This window comes from Micromonas pusilla (assembly GCF_000151265.4).
Source record: "Micromonas pusilla CCMP1545 genomic scaffold MICPUCscaffold_5, whole genome shotgun sequence".
NCBI lineage: Eukaryota > Viridiplantae > Chlorophyta > Mamiellophyceae > Mamiellales > Mamiellaceae > Micromonas > Micromonas pusilla.
Genome location: NW_003315886.1, coordinates 1,472,299 through 1,489,310, shown reverse-complemented (window position 1 = coordinate 1,489,310; position 17,012 = coordinate 1,472,299). Strand labels below are relative to the sequence as shown.

The 17,012-nt window shown below is 67.9% G+C and overlaps 8 protein-coding genes across 8 annotated transcripts; 5 read left to right on the top strand and 3 right to left on the bottom strand.

The window, feature by feature from the left end:
- Positions 1-317: 317 nt before the first annotated feature.
- On the top strand, positions 318-4,428 carry MICPUCDRAFT_33717 (uncharacterized protein; the record flags this gene model as incomplete). The annotated part of the gene is made up of 2 exons (XM_003058999.1): positions 318-518; positions 709-4,428. The coding sequence occupies exon 2, from the start codon at positions 1,024-1,026 to the stop codon at positions 4,426-4,428; it is 3,405 nt and encodes a 1,134-aa protein (XP_003059045.1). The 5' UTR covers positions 318-518; positions 709-1,023.
- MICPUCDRAFT_47424 (uncharacterized protein) lies at positions 4,427-5,316 on the bottom strand. Its single transcript, XM_003058623.1, has 2 exons — positions 5,255-5,316; positions 4,427-5,097 (listed from the first exon to the last, which is right to left on the bottom strand). Exons 1-2 carry the CDS (start codon positions 5,290-5,292, stop codon positions 4,620-4,622), a joined length of 516 nt encoding a protein of 171 aa, XP_003058669.1. The 5' UTR covers positions 5,293-5,316; the 3' UTR covers positions 4,427-4,619.
- A 302-nt stretch (positions 5,317-5,618) lies between these two features.
- MICPUCDRAFT_47423 (uncharacterized protein) lies at positions 5,619-7,328 on the top strand (the record flags this gene model as incomplete). Its single annotated transcript, XM_003058998.1, has 3 exons — positions 5,619-6,579; positions 6,729-6,982; positions 7,173-7,328. 3 exons carry the CDS (start codon positions 5,619-5,621, stop codon positions 7,266-7,268), a joined length of 1,311 nt encoding a protein of 436 aa, XP_003059044.1. The 3' UTR covers positions 7,269-7,328.
- Positions 7,299-9,622, bottom strand: MICPUCDRAFT_47422 (uncharacterized protein). Its single transcript, XM_003058622.1, has 2 exons — positions 8,437-9,622; positions 7,299-8,276 (listed from the first exon to the last, which is right to left on the bottom strand). Exons 1-2 carry the CDS (start codon positions 9,495-9,497, stop codon positions 7,382-7,384), a joined length of 1,956 nt encoding a protein of 651 aa, XP_003058668.1. The 5' UTR covers positions 9,498-9,622; the 3' UTR covers positions 7,299-7,381.
- A 108-nt stretch (positions 9,623-9,730) lies between these two features.
- Positions 9,731-10,966, top strand: MICPUCDRAFT_58462 (uncharacterized protein; the record flags this gene model as incomplete). Its single annotated transcript, XM_003058997.1, has 1 exon — positions 9,731-10,966. One exon carries the CDS (start codon positions 9,731-9,733, stop codon positions 10,964-10,966), a length of 1,236 nt encoding a protein of 411 aa, XP_003059043.1.
- A 176-nt stretch (positions 10,967-11,142) lies between these two features.
- MICPUCDRAFT_58461 (uncharacterized protein) lies at positions 11,143-13,453 on the top strand (the record flags this gene model as incomplete). Its single annotated transcript, XM_003058996.1, has 4 exons — positions 11,143-11,787; positions 12,025-12,283; positions 12,476-12,740; positions 12,895-13,453. 4 exons carry the CDS (start codon positions 11,143-11,145, stop codon positions 13,451-13,453), a joined length of 1,728 nt encoding a protein of 575 aa, XP_003059042.1.
- A 109-nt stretch (positions 13,454-13,562) lies between these two features.
- On the top strand, positions 13,563-15,519 carry MICPUCDRAFT_58460 (uncharacterized protein; the record flags this gene model as incomplete). The annotated part of the gene is made up of 2 exons (XM_003058995.1): positions 13,563-15,029; positions 15,133-15,519. 2 exons carry the CDS (start codon positions 13,563-13,565, stop codon positions 15,517-15,519), a joined length of 1,854 nt encoding a protein of 617 aa, XP_003059041.1.
- A 40-nt stretch (positions 15,520-15,559) lies between these two features.
- Positions 15,560-16,993, bottom strand: MICPUCDRAFT_47421 (uncharacterized protein; the record flags this gene model as incomplete). Its single annotated transcript, XM_003058621.1, has 2 exons — positions 15,560-15,756; positions 15,941-16,993. The coding sequence occupies 2 exons, from the start codon at positions 16,991-16,993 to the stop codon at positions 15,595-15,597; spliced, it is 1,215 nt and encodes a 404-aa protein (XP_003058667.1). The 3' UTR covers positions 15,560-15,594.
- Positions 16,994-17,012: the final 19 nt, after the last annotated feature.

Genomic DNA, 17,012 nt, shown 5'->3' with positions numbered 1-17,012 from the left:
CGTCGAGGAGACCGCGCGCGCGGTGACGAGCACGTCAGCGGTCTTGTCTTGTCGTCACGAAAACGTTCCTGTTTCCCCTGGTCGGTCGAAAATCGACCGACCGCAACTACGGTGCGTTCAAACGAACGTTTTTCACCCACCGCTTGGTTTCATTATTTGACCGTGTACCCTTTCAACTGACCGATGTACGAACTTAGGGCACGTACGAACTTAGGGCACCCGGTGGAGAAGTGCGAGTGGGCGCCTCCGACGATCTCGAGTCTAATCGCCGCCGCGCGGACGGCCGAGCTCCCACCGTCGCGAGCCGTCGTCATGTCCGCGGGGGGCGACGACGCCGGCGCGCCGCCGCCGGCGAAGGCGGCCGCGGGAGGAGACGGGGACGACGCCGCGGACGCGAAGCACGTCTTCGCCGCGCCCGCGCCGCGGACGGGGTCGCTCCTCGGGCTCGACAAGCTCGCGCGCGCGAAGCGCGCGGAGCGCGAGGCCGCGAGCGGCGCCAAGCGCGCGCGCGCGATCACGTCCATGGTGGACGACGACGACGAGCGCGACGGCGACCGCGACCGCGGCGGCGGCGACCGCGGCGACGACGACGACGACGACGCGCGAAGGATCGGAGGCGCGTCCGCGACGACGAAGCGGCGGTTCAGAGGGCGGCGCGACGAGACGCCGAGCCACCCGGGCGGGATCAACGAGGACGTCCGACGCGAGATCGACGACCGGCGACGGGACTGGAAGGAGACGCGAGGGGGGCACCGCGGCGGCGTCAGCGCGCGAAGCGGCGGCGGCGGCGGCGGCGGCGGCGATCGAAGAGGGGGAGGGGCCCACCCGCGAGATTCGTCCCGAGGGGGAGACAGAGAACGGGACAGAGACGGAGACCGCGGACGCGGCGGTCGCGACTCCTACCGCGACGACCGCGGCGGCGGACGTCGCGGCGGCGGCGGGTACGCCGACGCGAACTGGGGGTCCGGGTTCGGCGGCAGCGCGCGCGCCGGCGGCGGCGGCGGCGGCCGCGACTCGAAAGGCATGGAAGCCATCCTCGCGCGCGGCAGAGGCGGCGGCGGCGGCGGCGGCGGCGCGTCCGCGTCCGGCGCGGGATCGAGAGACGACGGCGAGTGGGAGGACACCCCCTCGGGCGCGGGCGCGACCGCGCGCGCGGGCGCGTCGCCGTGGACCGACCGCAGCGCGAGGGACGGCGGCGGCGGCGGCGGCGGCGGGACCGACCGGCCGCGGTCCGCGCGCGGCTCGAACCCTTCCGCGTCCTCGCACCGCGCGACGTTCGAGTTCGAAAGCACCCCCCTCGGCACCCCGACGTGGAAATCCAACTCGTGGATGAACGACGACAAAGAAAGCGGCGCTGGCGGCGGCGGCGGCGGCGCCCCCGGCGTCGGCGTCGTCGACGACGACCTCGGCGAGGGCGGCGTCTTCCGCGCCATGCCCGACGGCGGCGGCGCCGCCGCCGGCGCCCACGAGAAGGACCTCGACCGCGCGTGGTACGACGACGACGAGGGCGGCGGCGGGCACGGCGACGCGCACAACCCGTTCGCGGGGTCGGAGACCGAGGACCGGATGAAGAAGAAAGAGCAGGAGTACGCCAAGCGCCTGACGCGGCGAGATGGTCGCCCGATGACGCTCGCGCAGTCGAAAAAAATGGCGGGCATACACGCCGACCACAACACGTGGGAGGAGAACCGGCTGGTCACCTCCGGGGTCGTGCGTCTCCGCGAGGTTGACCTCGACTTCGAGACGGAGGAGGAGAACCGCGTGATGCTGCTCGTGCACGACACGAAGCCGCCGTTTCTGGACGGCCGCGCGGTGTTCACGAAGCAGGCGGATATGGTTCTGCCGGTGAAGGACGCGACGTCGGACATGGCGATGATCGCGCGCAGGGGCAGCGCGCTCATGCGCGAGGTTCGGCAGAAGCGCGACGAGAACAAGTCGCGGGATCGGTTTTGGGAGATGAAGGGCACGAAGATGGGGGACGTGACCGGGACGACGAAGAAGGAGGACGAGGAAGCCGCGGCGAACGCGGAACGGGTGCGCAAGCAAGCCGGGGAGAGCTTGGAGGACGCGAACGACGAGGTGGAGCTCGACGAGAACGGCGAGATCGACTTCAGGGCGGGGAGCAAGTTCGCGGACAGCATGAAGGACAAGAGCGTCGCGCGCAGTGATTTCGCGAAGACGAAGACGATGAAGCAGCAGCGCGAATTTCTCCCCGTGTTCGGCTCGCGAGAGGACCTGATGCTGACCATTCGCGAGAACAACATCGTCGTCGTCGTCGGCGAGACCGGGTCTGGAAAGACGACGCAGATGACGCAGTACATGCACGAGGAGGGATACTCCACGTTCGGGATGATCGGATGCACGCAGCCGCGAAGGGTCGCCGCGATGTCCGTCGCGAAGAGAGTCAGCGAGGAGCTCGGCTGCGAGCTCGGCGGGAAGGTTGGATACGCGATTCGATTCGAGGACTGCACCGGCCCGGACACGGTGATCAAGTACATGACGGACGGCGTGTTACTGAGAGAGACGCTGCGAGAGTCGGACCTGGACGCGTACAGCTGCGTGATCATGGACGAAGCGCACGAGCGATCGCTGCACACGGACGTGCTCTTCGGGATTTTGAAAAAAGTCGTCGCGCGGCGGAGAGACTTCCGGCTCATCGTCACCTCCGCGACGCTCAACGCGGAGAAGTTTTCAAACTTTTTCGGGAGCGTCCCGGTGTTTAACATCCCAGGGCGAACGTTCCCGGTGGAGACGTTATACGCGAAAACTCCGGTAGAGGATTACGTCGAAGCCGCGGTGAAGCAAGCGCTCGCGATTCACATCGCGTACCCGCCCGGCGACATCTTGTGCTTCATGACGGGTCAAGAGGAGATCGAATGCGTCGCGTACGCGCTCGAGGAACGTCTGGAGCAGCTCATGGCCGCGGGGACGTGCCCGCCGCTGTCCGTGCTGCCCATCTACTCGCAGCTTCCCGCGGATCTGCAGGCGAAGATTTTCCAAGACGCCGAGGGCGGCGTCCGAAAGTGCGTCGTCTCCACCAACATCGCGGAGACGTCGCTCACGTTGGACGGCGTCATGTACGTCGTCGACACCGGATACTGCAAGCTGTCCGTATACAACCCTCGAATGGGCATGAACGCGCTGCAGGTGTTTCCGTGCTCGCAAGCTGCGGTGAACCAACGCAGCGGACGCGCGGGGAGAACGGGCCCGGGGACGTGCTATCGACTCTACACCGAGATGGCGTTCAAGCACGAGCTTCTGCCGATGACCGTCCCGGAGATTCAGCGCACGAACCTCGGGAACGTCGTCTTGCTGTTGAAATCGCTTAACGTGGATAACCTTCTGGACTTTGACTTCATGGACCCGCCGCCGCAGGATAACATCCTGAACTCGATGTACCAGCTGTGGATCCTCGGTGCGTTGGATAACACCGGAGGCTTGACGCGGATGGGCGCGAAGATGGTGGAGTTCCCCGTGGACCCTCCGTTGGCGCAGATGCTCCTCAAGGCGGAGGAGCTGAAGTGCTCGAACGAGATTTTGACCGTGATCGCGATGCTGTCCGTGCCGCCGATCTGGTTCCGACCGAAAGACCGAGAGGAAGAGAGCGACGCCGCGCGCGAGAAGTTCTTCGTCCCCGAGAGCGATCACCTCACGCTGTTGAACGTGTACCAACAGTGGAAGAACAACGGGTACAGAACGGACTGGTGCAACCGGCACTTCATCCAGAGCAAAGGCTTGAAAAAAGGCCGCGAAGTCCGCGCGCAGCTGTTGGACATCATGAAGCAGCAGAAGATCGCGCTGCACGCCGCCGGGAGCGACTGGGACTTATGCCGCAGGGCGCTGTGCTCGGCTTACTTCCACCAGGCCGCGCGCCTCAAGGGCGTGGGCGAATACGTCAACTGTCGGAACGGCATGCCGTGCCACCTCCACCCGAGCTCGTCGTTGTACGGCTTGGGGTACACCCCCGATTACGTCATCTACCACGAGCTCGTGATGACGTCGAAGGAGTACATGCAGTGCGTCAGCGCGGTAGAGCCGCACTGGCTCGCGGAGGCTGGGCCGATGTTCTTCTCCATCAAGGAGTCGCACGACAGCGCGATGCTGACCAAGGCGAGGAGGAAAGAGGAGAAGGCGCAGATGCGGCGGGAGATGGCGGATAAAGAGGCGGAGAGAGAGGAGGAGGAGAGGGCGAGGAGGGCGAAGGACGCGGCGGCGAGCGCGAGGCAGCGCGCGCAGATCGTGACGCCCGGGCGGAGGGCGGAGCCGGCGACGCCGTCGTTCGGCGGCGGAAGCGGCGGCGGCGGAAGCGGCGGGGCGTCCGTCGCCGGCGGCGCGAGCGGCGGCGGCGTGCGGTTCAACAAGCCCCCGAGCACGGGTCGGAGCGACCGCGGGCCGGGGGGGAGGACGCCGCGGCGCGTCGGGTTGTGACGCAATTCGACCGACCATACTGTCATATCTTCTACGGTATATAATAACTACAAGGTAGGCGCGTCCGCGCTCGAAGGGGTGGGTCCCTCTCCTTCCCTCTCTCTCTCCTCCGACGGCGTTTTCGTTTTCGTTTCTTCGCCGCCTCGCCGAGACACCACGCACGCCGTCCGCGCTCGTCCGTCCGGCATTTTTCACTTCCGCTGCTTCTTGTGCGTCAAGATCGCCGCCTCCGCGAAGATCCCCTGGTTCGCGAGCCCGACCACCCCCGTCGTCGCGGACTTGTCGCTGTACTCCTGATTCGTCGTCCTCCAGCTCCCCGCCCTGCCGCTGTCCGGGTGGCCGTCCGTGAGATTCACTTGGCTCGCGTTGCGATACGCCTCGACGCTCCCCTTGGGCATCGTGAACCGCCCGCTCGTCGCGTTGTCCGTCTGGCTCTTCGGGCGGTTCCGAGACGCGAGCGGGTGGTACGGCATGAGCTTCTTCTTCGGGCCTTCGCCGCTTCCGACGACGCGCACCTTGGCTTGCTCCGACCCGGAGGTGGTCGTGCCGTCGAACGCGACGCGGTTGCCGTACGCGTTCGGGGCTTTGTACCCGGTGGGTTTGATTCGGTGCGCGACCGCGACGAGCTCGCCGCCGACGGTGATCAGTCGCGTGCCCGTGCCGAGCGGGCTGGACGGAGCGGGGGGGGGGGAGGAGGGGCGGGGGGGAATTTGACGCCGGGTGAGAATTGGACGGATGGACGGGACGACGGATTTGGTTGACGAGGGATGGTTGGATTCGTCGCGAGGGGCTGAACGCGGCGGCGGCGCGAATGATCGGGACGCACCACGGCGCGTTCTTGTCGTATCCGTCGCTTTTCCCCATGGCGATCGCGAGTGTCGAGGAGGACGTGCGCGGAGGAGTGGCGGGAGGGGCGGGCGCGACCTCGTTTTGGTTCAAAAATCCCGGTGCTCCCTGCGTGGAATGATGACAGCGTGAGTTTCAAACCGCTTTTCCGATCGAGACCGCCGATCAACCCGACCCGCACTTCACCCAACCGACCGACGGCCGGAGGCGCTGCGAGTGCGAGTCACCGCTCCGGCTTGTTCTTCCCGAGGACGGAAGAATAGAATGAATCTCTCGGAAGACGCGTCGTCGTCGCGCACTCGTCCCGCGCCGCCGCCGCCGCCGCCCGCCGCGTCGAGACGACCATGCCGCCGCGGAAGATGCCGGCGAAGAAGCGCAAGGCGCAGGCGCAAGGATCCCCCCCCGCGACGAAAGCGCCGCCGCTCGTCGGCGAGGACCACCCGCCGCGGAAGCGCGCGGGCGCGAAGGGCGCGAAGGGCGCGAAGGGCGGATCCGAGGCGTCGAGACCGCCCATCGCCGCCTTCGTCCACCGCATCGTGGACGACGTCCCGGACGTCAAGCTCGTCACGTTCTTCCTCACGCCGAACTTTCACGTGCGACTCCGGTTCCGGCCCGGGCAGTGGGTCGAGATCCACGTCCCGGGGGTGGCGAAGCCGGGGAGATACTCCATCGTATCCTCGCCCGCGCTTTTGGAGGAGGAGGGCTACCTCGTCGTCGCGTGCGAGCGGTCCGCGACCAGCGAGGTCGCGCGCTGGATCCACGACGTCGCGAAGGTGAGCGATCACGTGCGGATGGAGCTCGGCGGGAGCGCGGGCTTCTTCGCGTCGAGAGAGGACCTGAGGAGGCCGCTGCTGCTCGTCGCGGGAGGCGTGGGGATAGCGCCGCTGTGCTCGATGCTGAATACGTGGATGCACGAGCGGTTCGACGACGTCGAGAGAGAGGACGCGCTGAACACGCCGTTGCACCTCATGGACGGCGGGGAGGGGTACGAAGCGCCGCGACGCGTGCGCGTGGTGCTGCTGTTCGCGGCGAAAGAGCTCGGCGCGCACGCGTTGGCGCGGTGGATATGGCCGCTGGTGGAGCGGGCGCGCGGCGCGATTCGCGTCGCGTTTCATCACTCGCGAGAGCCCGCGTCGAATCACCCGTGCGCCACGCCGGAAGGGTTGAGGCACGCGTACGGGCCCGCGACGTTCGAGTACGGGAAGAAAGTCATCGCGACGTACGACGAGCGCACCGGCGAGAAGCTCGAGGAGAAGCGCCGGAAGACGGAAGGCTTCGGCGCGTACGGCGACGGGAAAAAACACGGTGAGAACGCTCTTCCCGCGCGACCCTCCTTGTCGTTTCTTAAGGCGTTCTTTCGCGCGCTGTCAACCTCACGTTTTGACACGTGGCGACACTATCCACCAATACCTCACACTCGCGACTGACACGTGTCCTCCCTCGACCAATCGCAGTCCAACACGTGAGGGATCGCGGCGACTGGCACGAGTACCTTGCGCGCGCCGTCGGTCTCCTGACGACGTCGCCGCACGTCCTGGACGAGAGAGCGTTCAGAGGCAAGGCGGACCTGAGCGACGAGGTGTCGATCTTCAGGTCCCCGTGGTGCCTGTGGAAGTGGCGCCACCCGGATGAAAATCCCGGGGCGCCGCCGTTCGAGGAGCCGCTCGCGTTTCTGTGTGGTCCGCCCGCGATGACGGACGAGATAAAGGCGCGTTCGTATTTACACTGGTTCCCATACGACCGCGGCGGCGCGGTGAACGCCGATCCTTAAGGACTTTATCTCCCGGCGCATCTCTCCGCCCACCGCTCGCTTTCAATACCCGCCCTCGACGCCTTTCAACTCCAACTGACGCCTTTCAACTCCACCCCGACGTTCGCTCGTATGGAACGACCCAAAGTCGATCCTCACGATGATCGACGAGTGCGAAGACGGCTACATAGAGGACACCATCGAGATGAGAAAGGAGGACGTGCGGACGGAGCGGTGGCGGTGATCGATTGATTCGATTCGTTCGCGCGTGTACTGAGTAAGAACGCGTAGGCGCGCGTGTACAACGACGTCGTACAGTAGAGAAGGAAGGCTTCGCGCCGTTCTGTTCGTCGCGCGTCACGCGTGAACCGTCACCCGCTCCCGCGCCGCCCCCGACCTCGCGTCGGAAGCCGCGAGGTCCTGCCGCTTCCTACACTCCGGGCACGCCGCCGCGTGCTTATCCCCGACGACCTTATCCCAGCACTTCGTGTGGTACCCGTGCAGGCACGACAGCGTCGTGATCGACCGCCCGTCGCCCTTCGCTCGAATGTCGCCGCCGCCGCCGTCGCCGTCGACGCGAGCGCCGCACTCGCCGTCGAACGGCGACATCGCCTCCAAACAGATCGCGCACTCGGTCGATAAGCTCCGCCCGCCGCCCGGTATCTTCGCCATCGCGTCCGCGAGCTCGCCCCTCCGCGCGGCCGCCTCCGCCCTGCCCGCGACCTTATCCGGGTGCTGATTATCGTTCACGTTGGACAAGTTCAACAGGAGCCCAATCTCGAGCTCCACGTCGTGCGCGTCCGCGACGACCCGCGCCTTCTTCTTCAGCGAGCTCAGAGCGTCCTCGAACAGCTCGATCGCGTCCAGAGCGTTACTCCCGCTCCCGCTCCCACCGCCGCCATTCCCGCCGCCGGCCGGCGCGTCGTCGTCGAAGCTCGCGACCGCGGTGCCGAGGTTCGCCTTCGCCGCGGCTTCCGACCGTAACGCCTCCGCGAGCGATCGACGCGCGTACGCCGCTCGGCTGTTCTCCGCGCTCGCCGCGTCTCGACCGCCGCTCGCGGAGGCGCTCGTCTCCCGCGTCATCACGGTCGCGAGCGCCTCCTCCGCGGCGATCACCTGTCTCTTCCGCAAGTCCAACGCGACGCGCATCATGTCCACGCCCTCTCGTTTCCGCCCCACGCGCGACAGCGTATTTGCCAGGTTCAACGCCGCCGCGGCTTCGCCGGGGATGTCTCCCACGCGCGCCGCGAGCCTGCGTACGTGATGGGTGGGGCGAAGCGATCGACGCGGGGTCAGGTGCAGGGTCAGTCGGTCAGTCGTCGGTCAGTGGCGCGTCGTGCTGCCGGTCGAATGACGGCGTGCGTCGAAAGGGGAGGCGTCTAGCTGCTAGACTAGTGATCGAGTAGTCTCACCGCTTGGCCTCGGCGTGATGTTCCATGGCGGCGGCGTGATCGGGCGGATCGATGTTGCTCGCGAGCTGCCCGAGCGCGACGCGCGCGTTCGCTTCCAGCGATGCCGAGCCTATCGACTGCGCGATCTCGAGGCACGTCGAGAGGCACTGCTTCGCGGGCGTAAACTGCCGGAGGCGGATGAGTCCGTGTCCGCACATTCGCAACGCCTCGCACTCCACGGATTTCCCGTGCGGGATGTCGTGCGCCTTCGACGCGATGTCTTGGAGCTGCAGCACCGCCTCTCGGTACCCGCCGCGCCAGAAAATATCCGACGCGGTCTGTATCCTGCGCCTGAGGTCGTCCAGCGCGCCCTGGAGCTCGCGGTCCGCGACGAGGCGCTCCGCGACTCGCCTTCGCATCGCCGCCGTGTCCGCGGCTTTTTGCTCATCCGTCCTCGCGTCCGCGGCGGCGGCATTTGCGGCGGGGGCAGTGGAAGCTGGAACGTCAACCGTCGCGGTCGCCGCCGGCGGCGCGGTGGGCTTCGGCGCCGCCGCGACGCACGATCCTCGGTGCGTCGGCCAGTGCGCCCTCTGACACGCCGCGCTGCAAAAGTTCACCGCCTTGCATCGACCGCATCGAAGGAGCTTCGTCGCGGGCGGCTTCGGATCGGCGCCGCCGCAGTGCGCGCACGTCTTCGCGGAGGAGGAGGAGGAGGAGGCGATCGGCGGCTTCTTCTTCTTCCTCTTCGCGGCGTCCACCTTCAGTTTCACCGGCGCGGGATCCGCCGCGGGCGCGCGGCGTCGCCGCATCCGACGCGCGACCATCGCGGCGGCGGCGAGGACGAGCGATCCGATCGCCATCGGAAGCGCCGCTCCGAGGCCCGGGCGCTTCGCGCGCGGCTTCCCGTCCGCGTCGTTCTCGTCATCGTCGGAGTCGTCGTCGGGGTCGAACCCGAACTCGCCGTCGTACTTGGAGTTCTCGCGCAGCCACTCGTCGAGCTCGTCGTCCGAGAGGTTCTCCAGGTCGACGTCGTCGGGATCCGTCGATGGCTTCTTCATCATCGTCGCCGCGGTCTTCGCCATCTCCGTCGGCGGCGATGGACGCGCGGACGCGCCGGCCTCCGCGCCGCGAGCGCGATTCCTTCCTTCGCGAGGGGACGCCGCCGTCGGGTGCTCCGCGCGCGTCGACGCCGCCGGGTCGCGGCGCTCGCGGGTGTGCGCGCGCGCCGAGGTCAACCTTTTCGTCTCCCTGGAGCATCCATCAGTTCGAGGATAAAGTTTCTCAAGCGCTTCTTTTACCGCCACCAGCAGACGGCATGCCGCACGCCGCGGCCGCGACGCCCGCGGCGCGCCCGGCGTCGCGATGCGGCGCGCCCGCCGCCTCGACGCGGCGCGCCCTCTTCGCGCGCGCCGCCGCCGCGAGGACCAGAACGAGCGCGAGAACGCGCGAAGAAGACGCGCCGACGACGACGACGCGCGACGAAGCATCCGAAGCATCTTCAGCATCGGACGCGCCGCGACAGATGTGCTATCGTTGCCGCCGCGTCCAGCGCCTGTGCGTGTGCGGGCTCGTGCGCGACGTCGTCGGCGACGCGCCGTTGCGCACGAGCCTCGCGATCACGATCCTTCAGGACAGGCGCGAGGCGATCAGGCGCCCGTTCGGGAGCGCGGTCGTCGCGGAGCTCGCGCTGGAGAACTGCGAGACGATCTGGCACGACATGAGCGCCCCCGAGGACGTGCCGCGGCCGCCGCGGCTCCCGAGCGAGGGCGTCGGCGTGCTGTACCCGGCGGTCGGCGCGACGCCTTTGAGACGCGCGGCGGCGGCGGCGGCGGCGGCGGCGGCGGTGGCGGCGGAAGATGGAGGAACGTCGATCGACGCGGCGGCGGCGACCGCGACGGCGGCGGCGGCGGAGGCTGGACTCCCAACGCACCTCGTCGTGCTCGACACGACGTGGCACAAAGCCCGGCGAATGTACGAGCGCATCCCGTGGATGCGCGACATTCCCGCGTACGTCATAGGCGACGTCGCGCCGTCGCAGAGAGTCGGGGGCGGGCACCGGAAGAACAAGGCGGTGAAGAGGAGAGAGGCTTGGGCGGCGAAGGCGAAGGGACCAGGAGAGTGCGGCGGAGAGGAGGCGACGCGCGGCGAGGGCGAGGTCCCCGACGGCGGAGGCTCGTCCGACGGTAGTGTCGTCCGACAAAGTCGTCGTCCGACACCGTCGTCGTCCGGCGAACCTCGAAGAGAGAGCGGGTACAGGATACGGAAGCAGCCGATGCCCGGGTTTATGTCCACCGCGGAGTGCGTCGCCGCGGCGTTGAGGGAGGCGGCGCCCGCGGTGGCGGCGGCGGCGGCGGGCGGCGGCACAGCCGGCGGCGGCGGCGGAGGGGCGGTCTCCGGCGACGTCCTCGCGGCCGCCGCGGTGGAGGCGTGCTTCGACGCGATGATAGACGAGCAACTCGAAGAGCAGAGCAGGAAGAACGTGCGGTTCAGGTCTAGGAAGAAAGAGCGCGCGGCGAGAGCCGCCGTCGCCGCCGCCGCGGCGGTGTCGTAGATACAGAATGTAGTCGAGGGTGGATCGCGAGGAGACCGTTATCTCCCGACTGCACTTTTTGCAGCTGCTGCGGTGGGCCTCGTGAACCGATCGCGCCGCCGCCGCCGTCCACACTCGGCCCGAGCGCGCCGCGTTCCTTCGAACGCGTCGCGTCGAGCGAAGCGACGCGAACCGCCATGAGCGCCCACGCGGTCCGCGCCGCCGCGGTCGCGACGACGACGACGAAACCCCAGCGCGATCGCGTTCGAACATATCGCCCTCATCATCGCGTGGTCTCGACGACGGCGGCGCGTCCGTCTCCGCGCGCCTCCGCCGCGCCGCGACGATGGAGCGCCGACGCCGCGACAACGCCCTCCTTGCCGCTCCGCGCCAACTCGCGCGGGGATCGGATCGCCGTTCACGCCGGCGCGGCCGCGGCGACGCCGCCCACGAAGCGACAGCCCGGGGAGTCCCTGAACGCGTACTCGGTCGTCATGAAGTTCGGAGGCTCCTCCGTCGCGGACGCCGCGCGCATGCGCGAGGTCGCCGACATCATCCTCGCGTTCCCGGACGAGCTCCCCGTGATCGTCCTCTCCGCGATGGGCAAGTCCACGAACAACCTCATCGAGGCAGGGGAGCTCGCCGCGGAGTGCGGCGCGGACGCGGTCGCGTCGCTCGCGCCGATCGCGCGGCTGCGCGATCTGCACCGCGAAGCCATGGACGACCTGCGCGTCGACGACGCGACGCGCGATGAAGTTGACGCGCTCCTGGACGAGATGCAACGGCTGTGCGCGCACGTCGCGGACGAGAAGAAGCTCACGCCGAGGAACAAGGACGCGATCGTGTCGTTCGGCGAGCGGATGTCCACGCGCATCTTCTCCGCGTACCTTAGGGCGCGTTCTCCTTACACTGGTACCCATACGACCGCGTTGGCGTGGTGAACGCCGATCCTTAAGGACTTTTGCCGTCGTCTCTCTCCGCCCACCCCTTGCTTTCAATCACCGACCTCGACGCCTTTCAACTCCACCTGACGCCTATGAACTCCACCCCGACATCGCTTCGTATGGAACGGCCCTCAGTCGATCGGAATCGCGTCCGAGCAGCGCGACGCGTTCGACATCGGGCTCACGACGACGGACGACTTCGGTAACGGCAACATCGTGGACGTTACCTACGACCTCGTCGCGTCCGCGCTGGCGATGAAGCCGGGTGCCGACTCGAAGCGCGTCGTCCCGATCGTGACCGGGTTCTTGGGCAGGGGCGAGAAGACGGGGCTCATCACTACGCTCGGGCGCGGCGGCTCAGGCGCGTTCTGTACACTGGTTCCCATACGACCGCGTCGGCGTGGTGGACGCCGATCCTTAAGGACTTTGCCCGGCGCATCTCTCCGCCCACCTCTCGCTTTCAATCCCCGCCTTCGACGCCTTTCAACTTCAACTGACGCCTTTCAACTTCAACTGACGCCTTTCAACTTCAACTGACGCCTTTCAACTCCACCCCGACGTTCGCTCGTATGGAAACGACCCTCAGACCTCACCGCGACGGTGATCGGCGCCGCTTTGAACGTCCCGGAGGTGCAAGTGTGGAAGGACGTCGACGGAGTCCTCTCCGCGGACCCGAGGGAGATTGATAACACCGCGGTTTTGGAATTTTTGACCTTCGAGGAGGCCACCGAGCTCGCGTACTTTGGCGCGCAGGTGCTGCACCCGCAGTCGATGCGACCGGCGATGGACAAGGACGGCCTCAGGCGCGTTTGTATATCTCACACTGGTCCCCATACGACCGCGTTCGCGTGGTGAACGCCGTTCCTTGAGGACTTTTTCCCGCGTATCTCTCCGCCCACCCCTTGTTTTCGATCCCGACACACCTCGACGCCTTTCAACTCCGCTTCTGACGCCTTTCGACTCCACCCCGACATTCATTCGCTCGTGTGGACCCTCGACCCTCAGCGTCCGCGTGAAGAATTCGTACAACGTCACCGCGCCCGGGACGCTCATCGGGCACGCGCGGCCGAGAGGGGACGACGACCCGAACTGGATGCTGACGTCGATCGTCCAGAAAAAGAGCATCACGATGCTGGACATCGTCTCCACGCGGATGCTGGGGCAGTACGGGTTTCTCGCGACGGTGTTCGAGGTGATGGAGAGGAATAAAATTTCCGTGGACTGCGTCGCGACTTCCGAGGTGAGCGTGTCGCTGACGCTGGACCCGGCGAAGATGTGGTCGCGCGACCTCGTGGAGGAGGAGCTCGAGGCGCTCGTGAGAGATTTCGAGGAGAACGGCATCGCGCGCGTGACGTGTCAGACCGGGCACTCGCTCATCTCTCTCATCGGGAACGTTCGAAGGAACAAAGAGATCGTCCAGAGGTCCTTCGCGGCGTTGGAACGGGCGGACGTCACGGTGAAGATGATCAGTCAGGGCGCGAGCAAGACGAACATCTCGCTGCTCGTGAACGGGGACGAGGGGACGGAGGCGGTGCGCGCGATTCACGCCGAGTTCTTCACGTAGAGTCGGTCGTCGGTTGTAAGTTAACGCGAGTCGTACGTAAACACTGAGTACGTCACAGCACTTTCCGCTGATGACTCATCATGCGTTCTCGACTCACGCGCACACCGCGATGGCGCGGCCGGACGATGGCGCCGCGATGCCGCTGCGCGTGCAAGCGGCCGCGGCGGCGTCGCTCCTCCTCGACGGTCACCCCCCCGAGGACATCGGAAAAGCCGCGGCGATGGCGAACCCCGAGGCCGGCGAGTGGGCGCCGAGACAGATGGCGACGCTGTTGGACGCGATGATGCGGATCCTCTCTGATGAGACGCCGTCCGCGGGCGACGGCATCATCGCGGACGACGCGCGCGACGACGACGACGCCGGCGGCGGTATCGTCGGTATCGGCGGCGGCGACGGGGACCAGTCGGGCTGCGGGTGGTGGGACCCCGAGGCGCTCGCGCGCGTCCTCGTCGCGATGTGCGGCGACGACGCGCGCGGCGCGAGGACGACGCGGATCTCGCGCGATCGCGACGGCGGCGGCGGCGAGCCTCTGCCCCCGCGCGACGTCGCGACGCTCGCGCACGTCCTCGTCGTCGACATGGCGTGGTCGCCGGCGTCCGTGGGGGACCTCCTGTGGTGCCTGCACGCCGCGCAGGCGACGATGAGCGGGCCGTGCGTCGCGCCGGAGCGCGTCGAGGACGCGGCGGACGTGATCCTGGAACTGTCGCGCGCGCGCGCGATTCGAGGAGGCGGATGCGGCTGGAGCAAGGAAGACGCGACCGCGCTGCTCCCGCGTCTTCTTCCCAAGCGCGACTGGGACGCGCGCGGGCTGGCGGGATTGTCCGCGGTTGGCGGGTGCGCGCTGTTCGCCGCAGCGTTGGCCGCGGGAGGGAGACGCGCGGTGACGTCGGACGGCGGCGGCGGCGGGGGCGGCGGCGCGGGGACGACGAGACGCCGCGACGGCGACGGCGGAGAGTACCCCACGACGCGCGGCGACGACGGCGAGGGGGGGAGCGGGGGGTGGGGGGTGGTCGACGTCGCGATGGCGCTGCGCGCGATGCTGGAAGAAGACGACGACGACGAAGACGACGACGAAGACGATGACGAAGAGGAAGAGGAAACGCGCGCGGCCGTCTCGCGCGCGACGCTCGACGACGCGTCGACGTCCGCGCCGACGCTCGGCCCTGCGCGCGATGCGCGCCTCCCTCGCAAGGGCGGCTGGACCGCCGCCGCGATCGCGCGCGTCGCCGCGGAACTCACCGCGCGCTACGGCTGGGACGACGGCCCGGCCGCCGCGCTCGTGATCGAGACGCTCGGGTGGGAGGCGTCGACGCCGGACGCGGCGGCGGATGCCGTGCACGTCGCGCGCGCCGGCGACGACGGCGCGCGCGTCCGCTGGAGCCACGCGCGGTGCGCGGCGCTCCTGCTTCGCATGCACGGCGACGCGGAGGAGGAGCTGGACGTCGCCGGGTTCGTGTCGCCGGTCGCGCATCGGTTGGCGTCGGCGTGGGCGTGGCGCGCGTCGGACGTCGTGAAGGTTCTCGAGGCGCGTTCTACACACTGGTCCCCATACGACCGCGTCGGCGTGGTGAACGCCGTTCCTTAAGGACGTTTCCCGGCGCATCTCTCCGCCCACCCCTCGCTTTCAATCCCCGCCCGCGATGCCTTTCAACTCCAACTGACGCCTTTGAACTCCATAGGAGCTCGCGGCGTGGGACGCGGACTCCGCCGCGGCGCTGGTCGGGCGCTTACCGGTGTGCGATCCCCCCACGTGGAGTGACGACGCGATCGCGACGCTGCTGAGCGGTCTGATGCGGTGGCGAGGGAGGGAGCGCGCGGACGCCGCGGTCGTCGCCGTCGCGCTCAGGCGGCGGGATCCGAGGTGGAACGGCGGCGGCGTCCTCGGCGACGTGCTCGACGTCGCGGAGGGGGGCGTGGACGACCTCGTGCGAGAGGTGGCGTCGATTCAGGTCGCGGAGGTGATAGAAGATGAGGGAGAAGGGGAAGAAGGTTTCTTTCGGTGGCCGCCGGAGCCGCCGGTGGAGGTCGCGGTGGTGGACGACGGGTACTCCGCGGACGCGGAGTGAACGACGCGACGCGGGCGCGGGCGTACGATGAAACATTATTCCCTCGTAAGGTCGTCGTCGTCATATCGCATCATATCACATCGCCGCGGCGGCGTCGTACATCCGCACCCTCTGAAACGTCCCGATCGTGCACCCTCCCGGGGTCCCGTCCAACGCCTTCGCGCGCTCGAACGCGCTCGCGAACGCCTCCTCGGTCCCCACCTCGATGCCCGTCGTCGCGTAAAGCGCCCGCAGCGCCTCAGGGTCGTTCCATACAAAACGATGGCGGGGTGGAGTTCAAAGGCGTCAGGTGGAGTTCAAAGGCGTCGAGGGCGGGGATTGAACGCGAGGGGTGGGCGGAGAGAGACGACGGCAAAAGTCCTTAAGGAATGGCGTTCACCACGCGAACGGGGTCGTATGGGGACCAGTGTATAGAACGCACCTCGGCGTCGTACGTCGCGAGGTAATCCCCCTCCTCCACGCCGCGGTCCGCGCCGTTCGGGGGAAAGATGATCGCGCTCGCGCTCGGCTCGTCGCCGTAGTTGGTGACGTCCGCGACGCTTCGCGTCGACTTATCGCGAATCGCCGCGAGGTCGCGCCGGGTGGACGGGACGCCGAAGGCGCGCGACGGATCGGCGCCGGCGGGCAACGCGGCGGCGGATCCGTCGGACGGATCGTACACGTACCCTTGGTGCTTCATGCTTTTCCCCAAGTCCGCGTCCGGGAGCTGGGCCTCTTCGCTGTAGTCGCCCTTGATGAGTTTTCCGGCGTCCCACTCGATCGTCTTGCGCGACGGCGCGCCGAACACGTGCCCGTCCGGGATCTCCTCGCCGAGGCCTAGGTTTTTGACCTTTCCGAGCTCGTCCCTGTTCGTCGCGTTGAACGCCTCCACGCGCGCGTCCACGATGGACGCGCTGTAGTGCGGCATCGTCTCGTCCTTCAGCGGGTTCAGTGCCTTCGCGACGCCTTCAAACTGATCGTACTTCGCGGTGTCGACCGCGCCGAACGTCGTCGCGTTCGGATCGACCCCCGCGGCGGCCCAATCGTAATCGCGCCTCTTTTGCTCCCCCGGCGCGTAGTTCCCGTGCGTCTTGACGTACATCTTATGCGCGTCGCTCGTCTCCGCGTCCCCGGCGAGATACTCCGTGTCCTTGGGGAATATCAACCCGTTCACCACGGAGCTCGTCGGCGCGACTTCGCCGTCGACGCCGAACCCTTTCGTCGTCCCGAGCCCATCCGGCAACGCGTGCCCGCGCGTGTACCCCCGCCCGAGCGGCTCCCGCCGAACGCTCGCGTAGACGTCCTCGCTCCGGTCCAGCGTCCACCGCGCGAGCTCGGAGCTCGGGTACGACGCGATGACGTCGCCGACGGGCTCGGACGGGATCGTCGCCGCGCCAAAGACGATATGTTCGGGGATCGCGTCGTCCGCCGCGCCCGGGTGAACGATTCGCGTCCCCGGCTGGTGGAGCGTCGACTTTCGGTACCTGCGGTGCATTCCGGGTCGGGGCGAGGGC

What these genes read in the sequence shown, in the direction of transcription:
- MICPUCDRAFT_47424 (XM_003058623.1), bottom strand. Translation starts at nt 5,292, where the DNA reads ATGGGGAAAAGCGACGGATACGACAAGAACGCGCCGTG. An exon ending in TACGACAAGAACGCGCCGTG is followed by an intron (nt 5,098 to 5,254) that starts GTGCGTCCCGAT and finishes CGCTCCGTCCAG; the next exon opens with CCCGCTCGGCACGGGCACGC.
- MICPUCDRAFT_47422 (XM_003058622.1), bottom strand. Translation starts at nt 9,497, where the DNA reads ATGGCGAAGACCGCGGCGACGATGATGAAGAAGCCATCGACGGATCCC. An exon ending in CATCACGCCGAGGCCAAGCG is followed by an intron (nt 8,277 to 8,436) that starts GTGAGACTACTC and finishes TCACGTACGCAG; the next exon opens with GCTCGCGGCGCGCGTGGGAG.